The sequence below is a fragment of the Colletotrichum chrysophilum genome (assembly GCF_026319265.1).
Source record: "Colletotrichum chrysophilum strain AFK26 chromosome Unknown scaffold_137, whole genome shotgun sequence".
Taxonomy (NCBI): domain Eukaryota; kingdom Fungi; phylum Ascomycota; class Sordariomycetes; order Glomerellales; family Glomerellaceae; genus Colletotrichum; species Colletotrichum chrysophilum.
This window is the reverse complement of record NW_026517424.1, coordinates 19,361-43,671: the sequence shown is the minus strand read 5'-3', so window position 1 is coordinate 43,671 and position 24,311 is coordinate 19,361. Positions and strand designations below refer to the sequence as shown.

Here is a 24,311-nt window from a genome sequence, read left to right as displayed (position 1 = left end):
CCAGGTCGGGGAGACGCTGCTCGTCGTCCACGGTAGAGATGTCCTTAAGAGGCAAAATGCGATAGGCAGTCCATCTCTGCGAATAAGGGTGATCCTGAAGGTACTGTGCGTCTGCCATGGCTAATTGATACAGAGTTAGGCCATGCTGCCAATCGCCCTCTGTCACCCGGTCGAGAACCTCCCTCTTGGAACCATTCCTGCATTGCCAATCTTTGTAGATAGCGCGCAGTTCCTCGAGTGACGTGGCGGGCTGGTATGACCCGTCCTCATCAACATCGTCGCCTAAAAGCGGTACACATAAAGAGACATTCTCATCGCTGATCCAATCCAAGGCCAGCGTGAGAAGAGAAGGGCGTGAAAGCCTGGTAAGAGCTTTCTGGACTGCGGCACTGGAGGTCGGAAGTCGAACATCTGAAGACAGGGACCGTTTGGTGGGAATCGAAAATCGAGCCATGACCCTCAAATGACTGTCAATTGAAGGGACGACGGTTTTGAGCCGATGCGAGAATTGAATGTTGTTGGTGAGGCTGAACGAGGCGGGCAACGACGCGCTCTGAAGTGTCCATGGTCTATTGCTCGGGGACGCGTCGTGCATGCGAAACGCTGAAGGGACAAGGGTGCTAGGTATGGCTGGGCTGCTTACCCGCCCGTTCTACCTACCTACTACCTTACATAAGGTAGGTACCTGGACGGGAACCTAAGGCACCTTCCCTGGCATCATACCGCTTAGGTTGTGAAGGTGCCTACCTACGTCGCTACGTACTCAATCAAGTTCCAGGCAAGGTCAGAACACGCATAGGGAAGGACTTTGCCGCTCTGAGAGCTGTCTAGGATCTCACCTCACCTCGGACTTCGTTTTCACTACTAGGCACTCCATATCAACGTTCGCTTGGGGCTGGGGACGTTGAGGTGCTGCAGGCCGGCGGGGTGCAATGCACCTACACTAACTGGGACGACACAAGGGGACGTTGGTTGCAGTTTGCATAGCAATATTGAACATGGCGCACGCCCTGTCGTGTTCCGAGCGTCGGAGCTGCTTATAAATTCGGATTTTCAGGACCCTTGGCTTCCTTCCCAAAGGACCTACGGGAAAGAACGCAGATCGCCCAGCCAAGCCGCGAAAGGATGGTTGGGTACTAGGGTATAGTGTGTACAGTCCATCGAGTCATGCCTTCCGGGATTTCATCTTTAGGGTCAGGCTCGTCTGTCGTTGACTAAGGTAAGGAGGTTGGTTGGTTTGTTGGTCGGAGAGAGGCTTGGCGCCGGGGCGCTGGCATGTGCGATAGTAGGCAGCGCGGATGTGGCCTTTACCTTCAGGATATCGAGCCATTTTCAGCAGAATAGCATTCATCGAAGTGCTACCCAGTGACGGCGCGAAAAAACCGCACGCGCAAAACTCTCAAGTTTTGGAGGAATTATTAATACTCCTCACTGATCCATCTCAACGACGTTTTTGTTACTCCGCCGTACTGGGCGCAGGAACACCCTGAAAACTGCCCGTAGTGTTGAACACTGTTTCGTGTGGCCCAAAATCTAGTCTCTCGTTTCCGTGCTGATGCAGCAGACCTGGAGAAATGGCTCAGAATGACGCCCTCCGTCTGACTTGCCGATCAGCAAACATTGCAAGCAGAAGACGTCAAGCGAAAGCATCCCAGAATCGAGGATTGTCAGGTCAGAGATGCGCAATTACCGCGAGGGAGGGAGGGGGGCAAAGCTTCTCCCGGGCGATGATTCGTTATTTTGTGTTCATGACGGATGGACGCTGGCCCAGAACCCAAAGACACGTTATGGGAGTACGTAGATCTCACGGCCCTACTATATGTACTTGGCCGCGTCGTCGCTGCCGTGCCGTGTAGAAGCTTAGCACATGTCGCCAGAAGCTGCCCTTTGCTATTAGCCTTGTCGTTGCCGGATATCGACCCGTTCATCGGCGGGTGGGGGGCGTCATCGCGGTAAGAGTGAAGTACCTACGGTGGTGAAGTCTCCGCCTGGGTACCTATCCGGAGCGGCGTCGGCCGCGCCTCCCTCTGTACTTAGTCTGTAATGCGTCGGGTCTAGGTGCCCACCTAAGGTAGGATAGGTACCTCACCTCTACCTCAAGAGTAAGTGTCTTCCCTGCAGTGGCGCGCAGCTGCGTGGGGTGCTCTCAAGGACATGGACACATTGCCAGCCAATTACTTCAGCGAGCCAACAGTGCAGTGCTTGTTCCGGGCCCCTCCCTGGATGCTGGGAAGGCGCGCTGTCGGGTAAAGAACTTGACTAATACAATCCACTTGGCCTGTGTCCGCAGCCGGGACCTCCACGAACAAAGGCTTCATTTTCTCATTTTCGACTTCTCCTCCCCCATTTCACCCACTTTCCTAAACTCCCCAGCATCGGATTCACCACCCGTCCAGCACTCGCAAAGCATTCGCTACTTGCCTCGCCCGACATCCCATTCATCGATTGACGAGGCGACAATTACCTCTGGCGTCGACGTCTCATCGCCACCGATACTTCTCGCAATTGTGGTAAAAGACCCGGAAACTTGGAACTCGAAGCCGGCTGGCCATTTCCCGCATTGGTTGGTCCGCGCATAGCACTTCGCACTTTAGTTGCTTGGGGGTCCAGCATCCAAAAACAGCCCACTGCCCCTCCAAACGCCATCGCCGCCGTCCCTTACTTGAGGCCCCAAGTTTTCGCAACCACAAAACAACTCGACGTCCGCGCCATAGGCCTGGCTTCGACCGAGCCACTTCGCTCCTCTGTCATCTTGCAGACCTGAACAACCACCCCGGATTCGCTTCGCCGCGAGCCGCGCCGGCCTTCGACATGTCGCCTTACAGCAGTGGTGGGCGTGCCCCCAACGTCTCGCATTTCTTGCGAGATCTCAACACCGTAAAGGAGTCCAGCCACGAGGACAACTTCACTTTCGAAGAGGATCTGGCCGTCTTCACCAACTCCTCTTTTTTCGACTTTGAGACCGGCCAGCAAACCGATTATCAGGCACAGCCCGCGAAGCCAGAGACGGAGACACAGGCCCCGTCCAGCGCCGCCGCCGAGGATTTGACTTCTCCTCTCGGCGAGTTTGGCAATGTCGATTTTTCTTTGCCAGGTGAGCCGGTGTTTTCTTCGTTCTGGCATGGGATTTTCCCGTTGTCTCTTTTTGAAGCCGCCGCTCCTGCACATTGCCAGTTCCTGGATTTAGTCGCACAAAACTCGCTCGTACTCACCAGATTGATGCCTTGGAGTCATGTCAAACGACTATGGCACAAAGGGGCTTTTCTGTACTTCTGATGGCTATGTCAATGTTGTTCTACACGCTCTCTGGGTTGCGGCAGAAACTGGGCCGAGTGGCTACAGTTCTTCGACTACCTGATGGCTTCTATTCACTTTCTGTGCAGACGACCACTAGGGGGCAGAGTGGTGATCCAGATTTGCATGAGTCAAGCGGCTTTTGTGTGTAAACTCTAACTGCCGAGGTTGAGGAGAAAACCGATTCGATTTATCTTCAGGGTCGCAGCGAAGCACATTAGAATGCCTTATCTCAAGGCTTCAAACCTTTTGTTTCCACCCCACCCGGTTCATGCGCGGCCCATGTTTCAACGAGACGTCTTGATTGGGAGTTTTAGCAGCTCCTTATGCAGCTTGCCGGCCTGCGGTGTTGAGAGAGAGCCGCGACTCCAGATGACAAATTGTCTGGGGAATGGTGCAATACCCCGTGACTTGCCGTCATCGACCCTAGCAGGGGGGCATCGACCATCTGGGCAGCCGCCATCACAGACGGATAGAGCAAGTGCTCGCAGGTGAAGGCCCTGTTATACCAGCATTAAGACTCGCGGATGCAATTGCTCCTGCGAAGACCTCTGCCCGTCCGTCTTCCCCCTCATCCCGTTGTCTCGCCGACGCCACGATGCTAGGAACCGATAACCTGCCTTGAACACCCATCTGACCATGAACAATGACAGGCGACTTCAGCTTCACCGATTTTACCAACCACTACCCTGCTTCGGGTGTCCCCCCCTTTGCCGAAGGTCTGGGTAATCTTCAACCTCTTCAGCCCAATCCGCAAACCACCTATGCTCCGCCTCCGGTTTCTCAGCAGCCGCAAAACCATCACTATGGCGCGCCCGCTCCGCGTCCAGCCGAGAACAGTACCCCTGAGTCTTTGACCAGTGGCAGACCTGGCCAAAGCTTTGAAGAGCAGTCCCGTCTCGCCGCCGAGGAGGACAAGCGCAGGAGAAACACAGCCGCTAGCGCTCGTTTCCGTATCAAGAAGAAGCAGCGCGAGCAGGCTCTCGAAAAGAGCGCGAAGGAAATGTCCGACAAGGTTTCTCAGCTAGAGGCACGCATCAATTTGCTCGAAACCGAAAACCGCTGGCTCAAGAACCTTGTAATGGAGAAGAATGAGGGCAATGAGGATGTTGCATCCATGTTGAAGGACTTCCAGAATAAATCCAAGACGGTCATAAAGCCCACGACAACCTTGGACGCGCCGAAGGAGGAAAAATAGCCAGCAGACCTTTTCACCACTTACGGGCTGATTCTATGATGGTCGCTTGCGGGCGTTACGCTTCATGCTGACGATCTTGGTATTTTTCCCGGCACCAGATGGCGTGCGATCAAAGGAACACTAGGAGACTATCAAGGGACAGGTGATGGCTGTGGGAAGTAGAGGGCGGGCTTGGATGGGCGTATTATGTTTCAATTCGGCTCTAATTGGGAACATGTGACGAAATCTATGTACACCGACACGGACTCATGATCAGGACTCGTGGTAGAGTATCTCACCAATGAATTGTATGAGACTGTTGATAGCTATTCGCTACGACAAACCCAGATCGAAGAACGTATAGGTGACTGGGAGAACGAGCAGCGACTGGTTCATACATGACCTTCGGTGAGTTCGACCGGGAATCAGAGTGCTTGGGAGCATGTCCCCGGTCTCCCTACTCATTGGATTTCTACTTTTCTTCCATGCCGTCCCCGCTTCTTTAAATCACCGCGAGCTTCCCCATCTGCCAACCAAGCCGATCTGATAGTCATCAAGGCCAAGGGAAAAAACTTGTATATGTATTTCCGACACATGGCCTAAAGGATTTGGCACCTCTGCTGATAACTCCGCCACCAGAAATGCTACCGCGTCGGAAGTTCACTGGCAGGTAGGCCGGCCAGGAGGTGGCCACAGACGCGATAAAGTAGGGGTGGAGACGGTGGTTGCGACGAAAGCTCCAGCGGGACGGAAGGCAAAATTGGCGACACGAATATGATCAATATTCAGTGAAACCGTAGACCCTCAATTCTCATCGTCTCTCGTTGCTGCTGCTCTCGGCCTTTCCTTCCTGTCGCTGTCGACGCAGTCCCTCAGACTGGCCAGGCGAGTCTGATTCCGCCGGCCAATGATCCTCATCGTGCTTTCCCTCTCGATCTTAGTCATCTCACCCCAGTTCTTTATTCGCGACATCGTACCGTCCTGGTGAACCACGAGGGGGCCCAGGTGATCCAGCTTGGTCGATGCGCCGCCTCCTACTTGACCCCCCAAGTCAAGGGTGATGGACTCAGCGTTAGACCGCGCCTCGGGAAGCGGCGGCAAAGCCAGATGACTATGGGAATGAGGCTGGCTAGAACCGGAAGAATTGTTGGTGCTAGAGCTTTCTGCCTGAGGGTTGGATGTCGTGTTTTCAGGGGCCGGTGACGTGCTTTCCGTGGGGTGGTGTTGGCAGTGGTCCTCGCCCGGGAGAATTTGCTGTTGTTGGTTGACGCTAGCTCTCGTCACCTCCGCCTCCACGCGGTCGGCTTCTTGCGAGGCTGGTTTCAATTTCGACTGAGATGTCGATGATGTGATCATTCTTGTATTTAATCCAATAGGTCTGGTGGTGGTGACGGCGTAAACAGTGATCAGGGCGGGTGATGGTCTGGAGGCTTGGCGTGTCTGGTTTCGCAGTGGCGCGTACCCACGTGGAATGATTCTGTGAAACGGTCCCATCCGGGCGTTTGGCTTTCAGATTTCGAAGGAGTTGAGCGTGTACTAGTCGGGCCTTGGGAAACCGAACGTCCTATGTAGTGGTGGTGAACGACTGCTGCGAGGGTAAGTATGTCTGTCGTTCGTCGAACAAAGGTAAGACGTCTGTGAAGTGGGTCAGGTCACTCACTTCTGGCAGTTTCCATGCCCCATGCTTATCGTGTCAGTGTCTAGTCTTTTGAACATCATGTACATGTATTCTCCCCCTCCTCCCTCGGCACGCATATTGCTGGTCAAGGCTCTCCAGGCCTGCGACTTTTCCTTATTTTTTCCCTTATCTTTTTGAAGAAAATTAAATTTCCTTTTTCATTTAATTACGGTTTTCTAATTCTTGCAGGCGCAAACTGATGATGGCTGGTTCACATAACCGAACGCGACATGAGGTACGTAGGTATAACTGACTTCTATTTCTAAATATCAAACAGAGAGGACCTCCTGTTTGGGTATCAATTGGTTTGCACCGTCCGGTCTAAAACAAAACGGACTCTTCTATCCACCGTACCTAACGCCGTTGATGCCAAGGGTGCTAAAAAGAGGCAACAGAAAAGAGAAGAACAAATAACCTCATCTGTCTCAGCGATGGACCTCTCCACTAGTCCTGCGACGATCAAGCCGTCTCACTACCGCACCCAAAACCACCTTCAGGATGCTGTCTGCCGTCAGAACACCCCTGGTACCATTCTCCCAAGTGGCAGTGTCGACCATGTCGCGAAGATCGCCGTCAACTCTGTCAAAAAGATCGTCATCAAGCTCGCGCAAGGCCTCCCGGGCGCCGGGCTCGTTGCCGACTTGGAAGAATTGTATGCCGATCTGGTGAAGAGGGGCATCAAGTTTGTCGAGCTTTTTGGCGGCAGTGATGATAGTAGACTCGACATCGTCGGAGGGAGCGCCATCAGTGATGACGATGATGTTGATGGGCTTTACGCTCTCAACGTCGTGCTTCTTGGAGTCCAACAGTTGCAGATATGGCTTGAGAATGCTGTGAAGACGCTGGCCGGTAGGGGTAGCGCCACGGGGACGGACTGATGTGAAGATGCCCTCGACCGTGTCGGCACGCTTGATGCCGTAGTATCCACCAGCGGCTTTGCCTTCCCTGGCACTACCGCTGGCAGTCGTCTTGTGGTTTAGGAAGTAAAGGTCAATGCCATCAGCATCGTGAGCGGTGCAGACGGGGGTGACGGCGCGCAGAACACCCTGAACCTCGGGCCAAGATCGGCCAGACATAGAGCCGGAATCGTCAACAACGAAGATGGTATCGAAGGAGGACAGGAAGGCATAGGGGTCTTCGGGGGTCGAAACACTCATGCCAGAGACAGAGCTGATGGAGCCAGCATTGGAGGGGGCAGGCGAGGGGCTTCTAACCGGACCGCCGTTGGGCCCCAGGAAGCTGGTGGCTGGTGGAGCCGGAGCAGAAACCGAGTAGGCAGGGGGCGGCTGATCGACAGATGCGCCTGTTCATTGGTCAATGGGTGCTTGAGAAATCTCAGGCGTTTTGTGAGCGAGGATCATGACTTACCATTTCCCGGTTGAGCCTGAGTAAAGGGGTTATGACTGCTCGGCATGGTTGTGGGAGGTGCGGAGGATTTGGTCTTTTGCGAAGAGGACGACGAATTGCGGGTGAGTTTATCCTTCACACAACCAAAGATGGATTTGCGCTTTTTTTTTTGGTGCTCGTCGCAAGATGTCGGGGAGTAGAGGTCTGCAGTGAAGTGAGGCATTGTGAAGGTGCTGGAGGTCTGGCCGTTGGATTGATATAAGAAGGCAGGTGGGGCCGTTGGTCGGTGTCGTCGGTCTCGAAAGGTAGGGTCCTCAAGGAACTCACAAAGCAAAAACAGAGTTCGAGTTTTTGCTTTTCAGGTCTCCTTGTTTGTCACTCAAGGTTATAAAAGAAGATTACTAGTATGGCTCAGACTGCTTCGACTCTTGGTTGGTTCCTTATGGGGTTGGCGTTTGAGATGACAGACAACGTTCTGTGTCAATGCTGAACTCAATCATTGATCTTATACCACCGTCTTTCAACTTGAAAAGCCCAGCCAGTATGCCTTGATGGCGCTGAGTTTGAGAAGTTGAAATATTTGTCAATGCGTTGGTTGTTCCTCCAAGAGGGACCTATGCTGTCTATGGTTGTGGTTCAGTCATTCACAATGCACCCAAGGTACCTACCTACCTAGGTACCTTAGTGTCCGACCATGGTGGCGGTGCTGTGGTCATCTGGGAGGCGGCTGGGTTCGTGCGATCCTATTGGTGAACGCATTCAGTGGCTGCGCCCCAGGCTGAGCGACCGCGCCTCAGATGTAGTAGATTTTGCTCAATCCGCCTGTCGCGCCTTATGGCTTCGTATCGTTCATGCCGCTCGATGGCACCGATGGCACCACGTGACCGGTACCTTTTCTGGGGGGGCCGTCAGTGCCTCCAAAACGCGGTAAGAGGGAAAGGGCTGACTCAATAACCAAATCCCCTGACCCACGACGAAAATCTAAGCGCCCTAAAAGACCCGGGCGAGGTCGATAGGGTTTTGGACCTTTTGCGGTGCTGCACCTGGCCGAAAACGACAGCAGATGTCCTGAATCCCTCTCATGGTATTATTGCGCAGCAGAACTCTCAAGGGCGTCTGTAGCTACACAGTGTCCTCAACAAGAAGTAACAAGCTGTGCAAATTCTTTAGGTCTATCGCACTCTATCTCAGCGGAGTACAGGAATGCCAACTTTTCCCGGTCCGGTTGGGCACGGCAGCACGGATAGGTAATGAGTGGACGTACAGATTGGCGATGCAGAGATCCGCTTCTGACCATGGATAGTGGACACCGCTATTTCCTTTCGTGCAATCAGTTGAATCAAAGGCCGAATGAAAATACTGAAAAGAAAGCTTCAGTGCTGTTCCGTTCTGCTCCAGCTTTGCCCAGCCTCGACCAACGTTCGGAACGCAGCTTGTTGGCTATCGAGACAGCAGGATCGGCGCGGGGACTATGCTCTCCTGGTCTCCAGCCTTCTTCGATTGCTCAGGCTTGTTTTAAACCCCCTTTCTGATCTCTGCTCGAAGAACATCTGCCCTTTATTGCAACTTCGTCAAGTGATAGTCCCGCTGCCATCTTCAGCGTGGGAAACACTGGCAACGCCAGCAACTAGCCTATCATCTTCCCTCCACGCCCAACGAAATCCACAATTGGAAGAGCCTGCATGAAAGCTGCATTCCTGACCTACAGGGATCCCTTAGCCAACTCCAGGGCCCAAGTGCCGGTGAAGAGAAGAACCTAAGCCGTTCGTAGCTTGCCCGTTTAAGATTGTTTGTGTGCCCCTCGCTGCTTCACCTTGACCATGGTGGGCAGCTGACCTTCTATCCGGATCTTGCTCTTTTTTCTCCCGTCCCCTTCTGCCCGATCTACCAGGCCTGCGAATCGCACAACGTCGATTTCCCCGGGAAAACAGACGGGGCGGCAACCAACTGCAACCTGACTGGAGTCCTAGCTAGGCACTTACTTGCCTTTTCCCCCTCCTTCAAGCAGCAAATTGCCCACAACCTCACCCTCTCGACGTCAACAACCAAAATAACGACAAACTGCGTTGTCTACCGCCATCATGTTCAACCGCAAATTCTCCATCAATCGGCACACCGGTGTGCCTAAGCCCAGGCGCTTCAGTGTCGGCGAGAGTAGCGCCAATGGTAAGCAAGCATTCATTGATCCGTCTCCCTCCCGGATCGCGGCTAGAGCTGCGTGTTCTTCGCCTTTTGATGCTGCCGCACTTATCAGAACGAGACCAAGCTGTCAGTAAGAGGCAGACAGTAGGGGAAAAGCTTGTCCTCCAGCTTTGGTGCTGGTGCGGGGTATGAGCTGAACTGGTGCCCTCAGCTCCAAATTCTTGTCCCCAGCAAAGCTGCCCCTCGTTCCCCACATTGCTCCAACTCGAGCTCAGTGACATTTTTAGCATCTCAATGGGCGGCGGTTACAGGAGGAACCTTTTGTATTCTGATCTCAAGCTAATTTCAGCGACCTCTCAGAGGTTCAATCCAAGACTCATAGACAATTTCGCAATGCTCACGAAGGCCATCAAGCCCACGCTGGTCTCGACGCTTCCCGCTCCTCTACCGGTGTTGTCTGGTGTACTGAGCGCGCTGCCGAGTACGGTTTCCTCGAGGACCCCGACTCATGGGCCAATCTGGGCCAGGGCGCCCCCGAAGTCGAGGACGATATCGCCGGCTGCTTTCCTCGTCCTACAACTATCGACATCTCCATGGCCGGTCGTGAGTATGGTCCCACAGCCGGCATCAAGCCTCTTCGCGAGGCTGTAGCCAACCTGTACAACGTCATGCATCGCCAGGGCAAGCAGAGCCAATACACCTGGGAGAACGTCGCCATCGTCCCTGGAGGCCGTGCCGGCCTGATCCGCATTGCCGCCATTCTCGGAAACTCCTACTTGTCTTTTTTCTTGCCTGACTACACGGCGTACAACGAGATGCTCTCCCTATTCAAGAACGTGCGTCCCCCTCTCCACACGGATAAAAATCGTATAATCTAACGGTTCTCCTAGTTCTCTGCCATTCCTGTTCCTCTTGCGGAGGAGGACGGCTATCATATCCATCCTGATCGTATCTCTGAAGAGATTTCCCGCGGCTCCTCCGTCATTCTGACCTCGAATCCCCGCAACCCCACTGGTCGCGTCGTTGCGAACCCCGAGCTGGCTGAGATCCAAGATATCTGCCGTGGTCGTGCCACCTTCATCAGTGATGAATTCTATTCCGGGTACAACTATACTAGCAACTGCGACGGCAGCACGATCTCCGCGGCGGAGAACGTAGAGGACGTCGACGAGGATGATGTCCTTATTATTGATGGTTTGACCAAGCGCTTCAGACTTCCAGGCTGGCGTATTGCTTGGATTCTTGGTCCCAAGGGTATGCCATCGCAATCAAACAATTGAAACGACACATGCTAACGGAAGTTACCCCACAGAGTACATCAAAGCGTAAGACCAAAAGTTCCTAGATCCAAAAGGACATGCTTACTTACATATGTCTCTAGTATCGGGTCCTGTGGGAGTTACCTTGATGGTGGCGCGAACCACCCTTTCCAAGAGGCTGCCATTCCCATGCTTGACCCGACGCTCGTGAAGGAGGAAATGGTCTTCCTTCAGAAGCATTTCCGCGTATGTATGGTGATCTGACTGTACCAAACATGTACTGATGGAATGAGCAGGACAAGCGTGACTACGTTGTTCGCAGACTGCGCGAGATGGGGTTCGTCATCAAATACGTGCCCGATTCCACTTTCTATCTGTAAGTCCCCGCTCCTCCTACCACCAAAGACAGAGCAAGCTGAGAACTGACATGCCTAGTTGGCTAAATTTGGAGGGCCTCCCTGACGCCATCTCGGACGGCCTCAACTTTTTCCAGGCTTGCTTGGAGGAGAAGGTCATCGTCGTCCCTGGCATCTTCTTTGACTTGAATCCTTCCAGACGCCGTGACCTTTTTGACAGCCCCTGCCACCATTTTGTCCGTTTCTCGTACGGCCCGAAGATGGAGACCCTCAAGAACGGCCTCGACGGCATCGAGCGCGTGGTTAACAAGTAAGTATTGATAATGCCGGTCGGCGACCCAAATTCAATTAACTAACGTTCATTCAGGTTCAAGAAGTCTAGCGGCTAGACTGGAAGTTGCTATGGAAGAATGGTTCGTATTGATTACACGACGCGACGATCACGCCGCGACGATCACGCCGCGACGCGACTCTGCTTTGGAGGTGCAAGAGGGAACGGCAGAAGCATGCGCGCGCTTAGGGCTACTGGGCGATAGATTCATAAATCATTGACCACCGACTCGTCTGCTCCCTGATGCTTGTCAACTTCGGAAACCTCTGTCATCTTCCTATTTCCTCCCAACTTATCTCCACAAAGTCATCGTGCTGTCTGCTGTCCTAGGCTGCGCATGCACTGAGAACACGAATTATCTCCCCCACGAGCAATGCACAACCGAGATTATAGTCCCCGCCCTAAGCATCCGCCCAGCCCAGGCCGTTGGCGCATACAACCGGAGGATAGATAGTTGCACCACGTGCGATTCGAAGATGTTGTTTTTCAAGCTACAAGTCACCAACAGAATTGCACCGCAGGCGCTTACCTATTTCAATCCGTCAAAGCCTCTGAAAATTCCATTTTGATTACTTTTGCAGCCACGTTGCCTCTCTATCGATTCCAGATGAAAAAAATACAATTATCAGCCGAGGGCTTCTGTGAGCAAACCCAGAAGAACGCGAAACATAGACCAAACACCTTCGCATGTCGGCTACTCCGCATGAGACGACATGTGATGCGTCGGCAGAGCAGTAAGGACATCGAATGCACCCGTTCCAATCCTGCCCAAACGGCCCATCACGATGCGACTGCTTGGCGTCCTGAGGTCATCCCAATCACCGTCGAGCACAGCATCCTTCAGGAATGAAAGAGTTGTTTCGAAACTCATTTTGGTGAATGGGCTAATGTTGCCGCGCAGGCCGTTGCGGTTGAAGGGTGTGAAGTCACCGTTGCGGGTCATATAGTCGGCAATGAGGTTCAAATGGCGGTTGTCGACGCTAATTCCGTGACCTCCGAAAACGCCGGCCAGTTCCGAGACAATATTGGTCCGGCACGCCTCGACACCATACACGTCCAGGACGGCAGCAATATCGTTCGTTGCGGTCTTGTTCGGGTTGATGAAGTCGCCGTACTTTTGCATCGCCCTGAGGTTGGCCCCAGAGGTGTAAATGGCTGGCACTGAAATATCCTTGCCTGTGATGGGGTCCGTCGTCTTGTGGTCCGCAGTGAAGGTACACGAGCCGACACCAGGTATTTGCTGGATAACTGACTTCTTGACTGCCGCTTGCACGATATTGAGCATCAACACCTTGGGAGTATCTGCCTCAAATTCGAGCGTGAACTCGCACCATTCTCCGGCCTCGTCGCTGCTGAAACGCGTGACACGAAGGTACCGTTCTTTCACACGCTCAGCTCTCCAGGCGCCCTCGCTTTCCGACTCATCGTCTTCTGCCTCCTCCTCCTCCTCGTCTGAAGCCTCCTGCCGAGTCTCGGGGACTGGGCTGCCGCCAAAGCCTTCATCTTCTTCCACTGACTCCTCGCGCTCCATCTGTCGCTGGATGGCGTCGTCTTCGTCATCATTGGGTCCGTAGGATACGGCTTCTTCTCGATTTGCCTTGTTCTTAGCGTTTGTCGCATCGCCATCACCGTCATCGTCGTCATCGTCGTTGTCGTCCCCGCCACCTCTTGTCTCTCCATTGCCTGTCGCCATCTCGACAACGCCGGCCTTGGCACCGATATCAGGCGTGGCTGAGTTGGACTCACTTCGCCGTTTCTTGATCTCCTTGGTCATTATCTTCAAAAGATGATCCAAGAACCTCTTCTCCACGGTATCCATGACATCAGAGGCATCGATCGCGTAGGTCTTGGTGTATTCCTCCGAGGGAAAAAAGTTTAGTCGGACATCGTAAAGTTTAGCCAGCGCGCTATTTTGCCCCCTTCCAATGCGTTCATTGACGCTTGCGGTGTCAAGCACATCGGCCAGAGGCAACACACTGATGGACTTTGCAAAGATTTCTCCCTCAGTTGCGGAGAGCTCCTCGTGAAGAAGGAGAGTCATCGACGGCGTGGAGATAGATCGACTCGCAGTCATGAGAATCTCGCGAAGACGGGGAATACCAAGCGTGACGTTCTTCGCTGAATGACCGGCCAAATGGAATGTGTTCAGCGTCATCTGTGTAGAAGGCTCACCGACACTCTGGCCAGCTACGATACCGACACCTTCTCCAGCCTCGACGAGTGAACGCATGTATTTAGCGGCGAGTACGAGCTCAGCTGACTTTCTGTTCACGGCAGGAGCGTTGATAAGACCAGAGACATCCTTAGACTTGTCGCGAATCAGGCCATCCTCATTGTTCTTGATATACTGGGACATCTTCTCGTAGAACTTCTCGGACGTGGCGAAAGCCACCCTGGCAGGGTTGACGAGAGAAATGATTGGGTCTTTGGCGGCGATGTCGACCTTGGCGTGCTTGATGGCGCTCTTCATGTGTTTCAAAACGTCGTCCTTGTTGCCGGCAAACCTGTCCTTGAACTCGCTTCCGAAATTCAACTGAGCCGTTTCGGAACCGATGTTGCGGAGAACGAAGCCAAAGTCGGTGAGATACTTCTGCTTGGTAGGATCCAGCCCGTCTTCGCCATACAAGCATTGCACCAATGTGCCGTCGGCGTCGCGAACAGTAGAGTCGTACGAAACCGTCAGTCCTTCCATGCCCTTGATGATACACCTCTGCAGGTAACCAGAACGAGATGTCTTAACAGCGGTGTCGATAAGGCCTTCACGGCCTGCCATGTGATGGAAGTAATACTCTTGCGGCCGGATACCCGTCAAGAAACGCTGGACAATGTAGCCACCAGCGCGAACATCTGTCTCGAACGGCCGGAAGCAAGGCAAAGACTTTCCACTGACCATGAGAGGAACTCTTCGACCCTCAAGGACTTGTTGTCCCAAATTGCACGAAATGAGGTTAGCATTGACTTGGCCACCCTTGGCGCCAGATGTTGTCATCGACTGCATCTGGTTCTTCGGGAATTGCTTAACCAAACCGACCGGCAGACAAGCAGCTGTCACCATGCTAGAAACCTTTGCAGAGCTCTGGTTCATGAGCATATCGAGACCTTCCTGCTTGCTGTCGTCGCGCATAACCTCTTCTAGGCGAGTGAGAAGTTCTGGGTCATCGCTGCCGGGCTTATTGTCCTCCAGAGACACGTACCTGGCCGCAACCTCAAGACCGATACCCTTAGCAGCCTTGAGAGTTTCTTTTCGAGATACTTCGCCTTGAGGTGTGAGCCTCAGATCATCCATACCGCAAGTAAATGCCCGCATGTTCAGGTATCTCGTAAGAAGTCGGCCAATGCCACTCAGCAACTTGCCTGCAACCGCAGGACCGTAGATTTCATGAATAGCATGAATCAGGCCGCCTGAACTGGGACCGAGTTGGGCCTTGTCGAGGATGCCGGAAAGGAACTGGCCATCCTGGAATAGTACAGTACCCTCCTCCGAGCCTTTACCCCACTGCTCGCCCTTAACCTGGCTTTTGCCGGTCATCCACAGTCCCTCGCCATTTGGCGGCTTAATGTTCTTCAGGATGGTGGTTACAACCTGCTTGCCAGTCCACCTGGGAATCGGCTTGATGATGGCGGGTGGGATAAGCTCAATCCTCTCACCGAGAATGTGGCCACTCTCCGGGCGTAACGCTGAGTAAATAAGCTGTTGATACGAGTCGCGATCAAAGAAAGTATCCTTGTTGCAGAGCGCCACGGATACCGAAAGATGGTCCTGAATTAATCCGCGAAGGGGCTTGCCTGCAGTTCCAGACAGATACTGATGGTCCGTGTCGGCGATCTGAAGAGCCTCGGCTCTAGCCACCTCATTCTGGGGAAAGTGCATATTCATTTCATCACCGTCGAAGTCGGCGTTGTACGTATTGCAGTTGGCGTAATGCATTCGAATTGTCTTCTCACCAGGCAGCACCCGCACCCTGTGGCCCATGATGGAGGGCTTATGCAGGGTTGGTTGGCGGTTCATCAAGACCACATCACCGTTTGTCAAGTGGCGATAAACCTTCTTGCTTTTCACGCCACTCATCTGGTTGTTGGTAGGGGCGAGAAGCTGGTTGGCGAGCGATACACGGTCATCAGTCGACTTAGACCGCAAGTTGACAATCTGGCCATTCTCGTACTCGATTGCCGCAGCGCCTGGCCACTTATCGACACCATTGATGACTGCTTGCTGCATATCTCTGAAATTGTGGCTTGTGACTGGCTCGGGGTAAGTCAGCTTCCGTGCAAAAACAGGAGGCACGCCGATTTCGTTTGTTTCGATGTTCGGATCCGGAGAGATAACACTTCGCGCAGCGAAGTTGACTCGCTTTCCCATCATGTTCTTTCTGAAAAGACCTTCCTTCTTCTCCAGCTTTTGTTTGATACCGTCTTCATTTCTCTTGGCCGCTGCGCCCTGCACAGGGTTTTTGCTCTTGTCGATTAGGGAATTGACGGACTCTTGTAATTCTGTCCATATCTGGTGCAGGTCGCTGATGTCTCTCGCTCTTCCATACTGATCCGTACCTCCGACGTTCTGGTGTATCCTAGCAATACTGACACAGTTCCGCAGAATGTTCTTGTACAGAGAGTTTTGCTGAGCCTCAGAGATCGAGTCGCCGGTACGAGCTTCAGGTCGGAACTTGTTTGGGGGAACAAGGATTGTGCGGAGAAAGAACATATCAGCCGTGATCTTAGCGACCTTCTTAGTCACTGGCTTTGAGTTGTAGATCAGAGACATGATTTCCTGCTCTTTTTCGAATAGCTCTCGCAGACGAGCACGAACTTCCATGGCGCTGATGTATCGCTGCTGTCCCGGGGAGACATTGGTGGCGTCTTCGTCTCCTTTGTCCATAGGGCGATGCTCGTCACTGCTGCTGGCATCGCGCATCTCGACGTCGTTCTCTTCAGACGAGGCCAGGTCGACATCAGCAACGCCTTCGTCGTCGTGATCAGAGCCTCGCGTCGTCGTAGACTTCGATGTCATGGCAGTGGTTGCCATCGAGTCCTTCATGTGCAGGTTCCTTTGAGCCATGTGTGCAAGGTCTCTCTCGCTGAGGGCCTTTTCAAAGATTTTGACGAAACGGTCCTTTCGATAGGCCGGGGAAATGCCACCGCAGTTGTCGCACTTTCTGGGCTTGGTTATTTGCACCATAAACTCCTTGATGAGCTCCCTTCGCATTTCAATAGACCCTTCGTGCTTGCCCTTCCTCACCTCTCCCAGGCTTAGCTTGTGAGCCTTCAAACTTTGGCGAACGAAGGCCTCGCGTGCGCCAATGACGTTGTCGACAGTGGAAGTGCCTTCTTCCTCGGCCTCACTGTCGTAATCGGTGGGGACGCCGGGCATCGCAAGGCCCTTGAGCTCCTCACCAATGGCATCAACAAGATGAGCCTCATGCAGCAAGCCATGTTGGAGAAGTCGAAGTTTGCACGAGAAGCGGTTGATTTCGCGGTGGCGCATGCGAAAGCCTTTGCAATAAGCGCACTGTGACCTCAAGAGCCGAAGGACTTGATCGAGGAAGATCGGATGGTATACAGGGACGGGGAGCTCGATATGGCCGGCGTGGCCAGGACAGGAAGACTGGTTGAGATTGCAGGTCGCGCAACTTTGGCAGGGTTTTTGTTAGTCAATTGAAGCGAGTAGAGTCGATTGCAGTGACAAACATACAGAGCATCGCCCCAGGAGCCGAGCGCGGGGTCGTATAGACCACCGGGGACAGGATTGAGAAGATTATCGAAAGTGCTGTCGTTCTCAATACGTTTGACGGAAACGGCTCTGATTTCCTCCTCGGTAAGAAAAGTGAACTCGACTGTCTCCACGGACGACGAGATAGGTTGTGAGATATTCATGCTGCCAATGAGGCTTCAGGAACTAGCCTGACACCGATCTGAGTCTATACAGAGGGTGAGGCGGAGGGAAACAAATTTTCCATTCAGTGTCTTGTCGGTCGGGTTGGTACAGGCAGCTCGGTCGCAAAATCAACTAGACTGGTGGGTGATCAAGTGTCGGCGGAAGGCAGGCAGAGGGGAACTTTTTTTGGCGGTGGTTCGCGGCAGAAAAAAAGACCCGCCAATAGTGGAGCTGTCGAGAGGTGTCGCGGCAACATCGAAATAAGGTAGTGAGAAGATGCCTACGAAATCCTCGGCAATCACCCTTATGTAAGAACTGTTTACACCAGCCTGCAGGCCTGCGACGCCATACACGAGGCATCGCATGCATATGCGTTACCCCTTGCCCATCAAAGCACGCTCGTTACTTTGATTTCGTCCGTCCAGCCGATTCAGAAATCACAGCCGACGACTGTACTACTCGCTCGCCGACCCCCGTTGCCTTCTCGAAAGGGAAGCCCGCACCTCTAGACTAGATCCCCAACGCGCAACAACAAATATCTCCGTCATAACGAATTACGATGGATCGACGTTCCGACTCAAGCGGCCTAGGGCCTCGTCACGATCCAAACTCTCGAGTGCACAAGCCCGAAACCGCTGCCGACAAAATGGCTGCGTTGAAAGCAAGGGTGGCAGCGGCGATTGGGGGCAGCAAAGCCAAAGGCGTCCCTGAGGCTGGACTGCATCCTGCCCTTCAAGGTCTTGGGCAGGTTCAGTCTTCGGGCCGTGGAAGTGATAGAGCTCCTCCATATCGATCTCAGGTTGACTCCAGCTCATCGTCTTTGGCTGGCGCTAGGTCGTCGATCCCTTCAGCGCGTAGCCAAGACAATACAAGACCAAACCCCTACTTCAACGACCAACAGGCGGGTCCACCCACAGGAAGCCGGCAGCGACAGTCTCGCCCCCTTAACTTCCATCCAAGGGGCAGATTCATCCAGCAGGGCAATGCGATGCGACGACAGGCTGCGCTGGAGGAACTGAAGAAGAAGATCGCCGCGCAGACCAGAAAGGCTGGCATCGACGAGGAATTAGATCTGGAGAAGAACCTTGTGGTTGAAGCACCTCCGGACATCGAATGGTTTGATGAAGGGCTCGTCGATGGCGGTAACTATGACAACATCGACGATGAAATTCACCTCAAGATCACATCGGAGGACACAATCGTCACCGAGTATATTCAGCATCCCGTTGCATTAGAGCCACCGCAAGAGCGAAACAAACCTGCACCGAAACCCATGTTTCTTACGTCGAAGGAGAAAGCCAAAGTACGGAGGCAGGGGAGGATGGCCGAACTGAAAGAGCAACAAGCAAAGATCCGGCTTGGCCTTGTGCCAGCACCGCCGCCCAAGGTTAAGAAGAGCAACATGATGCGAGTCTATGCAGACTCGGCAGTCAAGGACCCCACGGCGGTTGAGAATCTAGTTAATCGCCAGATTGCGGAACGGCAACAGAAGCACCTAGAGGCCAATGAGGAACGGAAGCTCACCAAGGAGGAAAAACACGACAAGCTTGCCGCCAACCAGGAGAAGGATGCTGCCAAAGGCATCCACGTTCTGGTGTTCAAGATCAACAGCCTTGCGAATGGACAGCACAGATTCAAGATTGGGAAGAACGCTGAGCAACACTCTCTCACTGGCGTCTGCATCATGCACCCAAAGATGAATCTGGTTATTGTAGAGGGGGGGGAGCATAGTATCGGAAAGTACAAGAAACTGATGCTTAATCGAATCGACTGGACAGAGAACTCGCCATCGCGCGAGGGCGCCACACGGCAACAGGCGCGAGACTGGTTACTTCCGGAGAATGAGAATGGGGACTTGAGAGACATGTCGCAAAACGAATGCAAGCTTGTCTTTGAAGGAGAAGAAAAGACACGGGCGTTTCGCAAATGGGGAAGTAAGGTGTGCGAATCTGATGCCGAGGCCAAAGAAATTTTAACCAGATCGAAGATGGACAACTTTTGGGCCCTGGCGAGGACCATGTAGAAGTAGAACGGAAGAGGGGCATTAGGTCTCAATGCAGTCAAGTCAGGGCTTAGCCCAAGCCTTTCTCATCGTTGTAGCGGCAGAATTATGTTCATCGGACGAACACGAGTTACTATCACATCTCAGTTACCCCCAGGCGAAGCTACGTTATCAGGGTGCAGACAAGTTGCAAGTCTCGTCAGACGGGTAAGGATCCGCTTCGGCAGGGAACTTTGCTGACGATCGGGCACTGGCTCTGCATCAGGTAGGTCAGTATCGTTCAGTCGAAGAGGACATAATCATACTCTACACGCAAGAGCACGAAAATGAGTCACAGTAGTGCGGTAAGGCGCGGATCCCTCTGTAAAGAGACAGAGGCCCCACCGACTGGGGATGCGATCGCGGCACATCTATTGTTTATCTCATGCGCGACGCGTAGCGAGGCGAGTTCTGGCCCGCAATCGGAAACATTATCATAACGAGCACGTCACAGTAGGCACGAAACAAAAGGTATAGATCATGAAGTGTTTGGCATTCCTTGCAGCCATCCTTTGCTGCTGTTTAATTGTACAACCCTTGCGTTGTTATCAAACGCATTCGTAACGCCAGATTACCCCCAAAAACCAAAGACGGTCCCTTCGTCAAGCATTCCCAAAGCGCGAGTCATGAACCACCCATAAGAGAAAATCGAAAGACAATGTTTAGTTGCGCTCACCGCGGAGACGGCGGGCGAGCTGGATGTCCTTGGACTGGATGGTGACACGCTTGGCGTGAATGGCGCAGAGGTTGGTGTCCTCAAAGAGGGAGACGAGGTAAGACTCGACGGACTCCTGAAGGGCACCGATGGCGGAAGACTGGAAGCGGAGATCGGACTTGAAGTCCTGGGCAATCTCACGAACCTGGGAGGGTGTTGGTTAGTTACCTTCATAGCGTGTGAAGCGAGCGCATGGGACTTACCAGGCGCTGGAAGGGGAGCTTGCGGATCAGAAGCTCGGTGGACTTCTGGTAGCGACGGATCTCACGGAGAGCGACGGTACCAGGCTTGTAGCGGTGGGGCTTCTTGACACCTCCGGTGGAGGGGGCGCTCTTGCGGGCGGCCTTGGAAGCAAGCTGCTTGCGGGGAGCCTTGCCACCGGTGGACTTACGGGCGGCTGTGAGGAAAGAGTCAGCGCTGTGCGAGTGGTTGGCAGGTTGGGCCAGGAAGGAAGTGCGTACTCTGCTTGGTGCGGGCCATTGCGACTGTTGTTGATGGTGATGAAGTTGATGGTTTGGGTGTGGTTGAGATGTAGGTTGGTGTGTTGATTGAAGGCGGTGGGTGTGAGTGGATGAGGAGAGAAAAGGTTGGAGTGGGTGGAGGGCAGAGGGAAATAAATAGGTAGGAAACTGGGCTGGCTGCGGAGGGGAGTGATTGTGTGCCAGACGGGAGGTGGCCTGTGCGTCTGCGCGCGACGGTTCGAAAAACCCCGTTTCTGCAGGTGCGATTACTTGGAAAAAGGCAGGCGCAGCTGGCGGGATTCTACGCTTTGTTGTCGAAGTGTGGATGGCTGATTTTTGATTGGCTGGAAATCTGGCATCTGCGACGCCACCCCATCTTTCAAGGTCCCACTCCCACGGCCCAAGACCCGGAAGGTAGGTAGGTGTTAATACGTACCGGTCCACAGGCATTCTACCCAGAGTTAGTATCCTCACTTTTCCCCATCAAACGCTACCTTGCGACTTCCCTGTCACTCTGTCCGTGGGACATGCGGGATGCGGCAGCAGGCCCTATGGCGCTTCAATCACGCCTCACCTTGTCTGACGCGGTAGCAAGTACGTAGAAGCAGTAGGACGCGACCTAATACCTGCTGCCCGCTGTCACGCGTCTACGTCAGTCGTGGCATTCTTGCTGCAAGCGCAGAGGTCACCATTTTAATGGCAAGCAAATTACGTGCACTTTCATACCGAAAGTTACCGCGTTTGGGTCAAGCGAACAATAGCTTGCTTGTTCATTGAATCATCTGGGCGCTTTGTACCGCGGCCGCTGAACATCGAACACTGAAACGCACCGAACAAACAGTAAGAAGAGAGATCACTAGGTATTCTATCTGCTGCAGACCACTGCGCGATGAGCTTGCAGGGAACCAAGCGTGCGTGGGCGAAGGCTCTTACCCCGAAGTTCCACAACCTAACCGCCGCGTCGCGTGAAGGGAACCTTGGGGAGGCGCAGGCGCGTAGTAGACCGTATGTACTGTGTCGCACTCACAAGAGGTTTCCACAGTTCGTCTAAACTGCCAGATGGCAGAAGCAGACCCATACTTCTGCGTCTGCCCATTTGAAAAGTCGATGGCGCCTGTGCAGCGGCATACGAGCTTGGAATTTTAACTCGTTTTCTCATAGGCTCGTGCTAAATCCATCACCCATGCGGCGGGGGCGATAATACTCTTCCGCTTCGACGTTGAATCCATTCGCATGCATCTGGCGTTGACCTTGGAGTGAGTCCCCACTGTCCAAACGCAAAGACACAGGAGACGTGCAAGTCGCCGCTGTCGCATGCAGTCATGGCTCTAGGATAGGCATCTGAATACTGTAGCCCTGTACCAATAACGCAACTTTGGCATAATGCAGCATAGAAATAAAGATGTGAGACATCTGTACGATATCTCTCATCGCCAGAGGTGTATTTATCCCCGAAATACCCTGACAGTCCACTGTTTCTACGCGCGTGTTGAACGCGTGCAAAACTCGTTTAGCAGTGCGAGGCGGCCGCATTCACTAGCACACTACCTTGGTACCTAGAGCAGATCGATGTGGATGGAGTAAGGGATGGCTTCTGGTTGGCTAAGTACAGTGTAATTGTCCCGTGCTGCCCCAACTGGTCTGTGCACAGAGAAAAAGGCAGTTGTTGTTTTTGATTTTCGCGTCCAGCCCGCATCGGGAGCACTGCTCGGAGTACGTACCATGGCCCTTTTTTTTTTTTTTTTTTTTTTGGCTGATCCCGAATCTCATCAGGCCCGCGACCTGCTGATATAAATCCCGTTCCCCCTCTTCGCGTCACTCACCATATTCCTCCCCAACTCAGCCCCACGTTATCTCACGCAACCACTTTCGCATCCCTCCCATTACATCTCTCTCAGAGCCTCACTATCAACATTACACTTACAAACCCCCAACCACTTTACACACAATGACTGGACGTGAGTACATCCATGTGCTGCCATTGATGCAGTCTATATCCGGGTTCTCATGCTAATTCCTCTACTAGGCGGCAAGGGCGGCAAGGGCCTCGGAAAGGGAGGCGCCAAGCGTCACCGCAAGATTCTTCGTGACAACATTCAGGGTATCACCAAGCCTGCTATCCGTCGTCTCGCTCGTCGTGGCGGTGTCAAGCGTATCTCTGCCAGTAAGCTGCTCTTCGTCAGGCATCAACAGCTCATACTAACTTGGTCCTCCCTAGTGATCTACGAGGAGACCCGTGGTGTCCTTAAGTCTTTCCTTGAAGGTGTCATTCGTGACGCCGTCACCTACACTGAGCACGCCAAGCGCAAGACTGTCACTTCTCTGGATGTCGTCTACGCGCTGAAGCGCCAAGGCCGCACCCTGTACGGTTTCGGTGGTTAAGCGTGTTTGTTCTTGCATGTCGGTTACGAATCTTTCTGGGGCCACGACGCGATCTACCTTGAGGCGCGGTGGCACAAACGGACTTTGGGAGTGGCGTGTTTTGTCACGAATGAATATGGGTTTGGCTGGTTTTGGGTGTTCTACTGTACCATACGGGAAACAACGGGGTTCTACATGGATGGCTTGATTGGCTTGAGACATGATCGATCACTCGCCGACACACGTTCTAGTTATTGTTGTGATTTTTTGCTCCTGTGTCCTGTGATGCTGTGCATAAGATGATGCTCGGCACGATTTAGACTCCACAGTGTTTGCTCGTGATCTTCTCTGTTTCCTTGGCTTGCCAACACAGTTGGCAGCCTACCTCTACCTTATCCACTGCCTCGGCAGGCCATGCCACAGTATCACGCGTTTGATCCACAGCTTACGAAATGACACGCTTTCTTTCAATCGGCGTCAACCTATGTGAAAGGGAAATCTTCGCGAGTCCCGTGCTATAGGACTCATTATGTTAGCAGAGTTCATAATGAATTTGGTGGGCTAGAGATTTCCTGGACATAAACGGGCTACGCTTCTAGAATGATGAGTGAGGACTGGGTCTCTGTACATGCTCGTTTGGTGTAGATGTTCGCCCACGTGATTGCCGTTTTCCTTCAAGGAGTTATCCTGGCGTCAGTCTCGACGAACCTAGTCGCGATAGGCGTGTCTTCCAATTCTGATGGTTCATCTTGGTCTAGAGTTGAATGTAGCTCCATTTGGATCCAGCTGCCGCTTGATCTCATGAGAAGTATACTTTTGCAGCGATGTGAATAATGAATATTTATCACTCTCATATGATGGAGATATACGAAGACTGGCTGATCACGAAGGCGAAAGGCAAAGCCCGGAGATTCCTCGTGAGATAGTCATCACAGCTCAATTTTCCCCAGTAGTGCCTTCGAGGCGTAAATACCGCACAAGTAAAATATTCAATTTGTGTGGTTTGGCCATTGTGGACTCGTTTGGAATCCTGCATCTACGGATAGAATGATTACTATTATTCGTTGACATCAGCGCCATCGACACAATCATCAATGGCATGGGTATGTGTGATATTAATAGCGCGCCTTGCCAATAAGCCGAATGGAAAAGCCAGGGTAAGCCGTACCGGACGAGCAAGCAACATGAATAGTAGTCGGCGCGCACTTCATCGATTGGAAAGCTACCCAGTGTGTTGAGGATGTTCGGGTAATGAAATGATGGGATATGACTAGACA

At 53.1% G+C, this 24,311-nt stretch overlaps 7 protein-coding genes across 7 annotated transcripts; 4 read left to right on the top strand and 3 right to left on the bottom strand.

Moving 5' to 3' along the window:
* Positions 1-2,811: 2,811 nt before the first annotated feature.
* On the top strand, positions 2,812-4,492 carry COL26b_011337 (uncharacterized protein; the record flags this gene model as incomplete). Its single annotated transcript, XM_053184008.1, has 2 exons — positions 2,812-3,094; positions 3,948-4,492. 2 exons carry the CDS (start codon positions 2,812-2,814, stop codon positions 4,490-4,492), a joined length of 828 nt encoding a protein of 275 aa, XP_053032036.1.
* A 2,082-nt stretch (positions 4,493-6,574) lies between these two features.
* Positions 6,575-7,563, bottom strand: COL26b_011336 (uncharacterized protein; the record flags this gene model as incomplete). Its single annotated transcript, XM_053184007.1, has 2 exons — positions 6,575-7,452; positions 7,518-7,563. The coding sequence occupies 2 exons, from the start codon at positions 7,561-7,563 to the stop codon at positions 6,575-6,577; spliced, it is 924 nt and encodes a 307-aa protein (XP_053032035.1).
* A 2,014-nt stretch (positions 7,564-9,577) lies between these two features.
* Positions 9,578-11,642, top strand: COL26b_011335 (uncharacterized protein; the record flags this gene model as incomplete). The annotated part of the gene is made up of 7 exons (XM_053184006.1): positions 9,578-9,662; positions 10,044-10,474; positions 10,529-10,892; positions 11,073-11,143; positions 11,194-11,273; positions 11,333-11,563; positions 11,621-11,642. The coding sequence occupies 7 exons, from the start codon at positions 9,578-9,580 to the stop codon at positions 11,640-11,642; spliced, it is 1,284 nt and encodes a 427-aa protein (XP_053032034.1).
* Positions 11,643-12,278: 636 nt separating this feature from the next.
* COL26b_011334 (uncharacterized protein) lies at positions 12,279-17,455 on the bottom strand (the record flags this gene model as incomplete). Its single annotated transcript, XM_053184005.1, has 2 exons — positions 12,279-17,211; positions 17,274-17,455. The coding sequence occupies 2 exons, from the start codon at positions 17,453-17,455 to the stop codon at positions 12,279-12,281; spliced, it is 5,115 nt and encodes a 1,704-aa protein (XP_053032033.1).
* Positions 17,456-18,444: 989 nt separating this feature from the next.
* COL26b_011333 (uncharacterized protein) lies at positions 18,445-19,479 on the top strand (the record flags this gene model as incomplete). Its single annotated transcript, XM_053184004.1, has 1 exon — positions 18,445-19,479. One exon carries the CDS (start codon positions 18,445-18,447, stop codon positions 19,477-19,479), a length of 1,035 nt encoding a protein of 344 aa, XP_053032032.1.
* A 680-nt stretch (positions 19,480-20,159) lies between these two features.
* On the bottom strand, positions 20,160-20,692 carry HHT1 (histone H3.1; the record flags this gene model as incomplete). Its single annotated transcript, XM_053184003.1, has 3 exons — positions 20,160-20,357; positions 20,416-20,609; positions 20,674-20,692. The coding sequence occupies 3 exons, from the start codon at positions 20,690-20,692 to the stop codon at positions 20,160-20,162; spliced, it is 411 nt and encodes a 136-aa protein (XP_053032031.1).
* A 1,929-nt stretch (positions 20,693-22,621) lies between these two features.
* On the top strand, positions 22,622-23,055 carry COL26b_011331 (uncharacterized protein; the record flags this gene model as incomplete). Its single annotated transcript, XM_053184002.1, has 3 exons — positions 22,622-22,631; positions 22,700-22,837; positions 22,892-23,055. The coding sequence occupies 3 exons, from the start codon at positions 22,622-22,624 to the stop codon at positions 23,053-23,055; spliced, it is 312 nt and encodes a 103-aa protein (XP_053032030.1).
* Between the last annotated feature and the right edge of the window lie 1,256 nt (positions 23,056-24,311).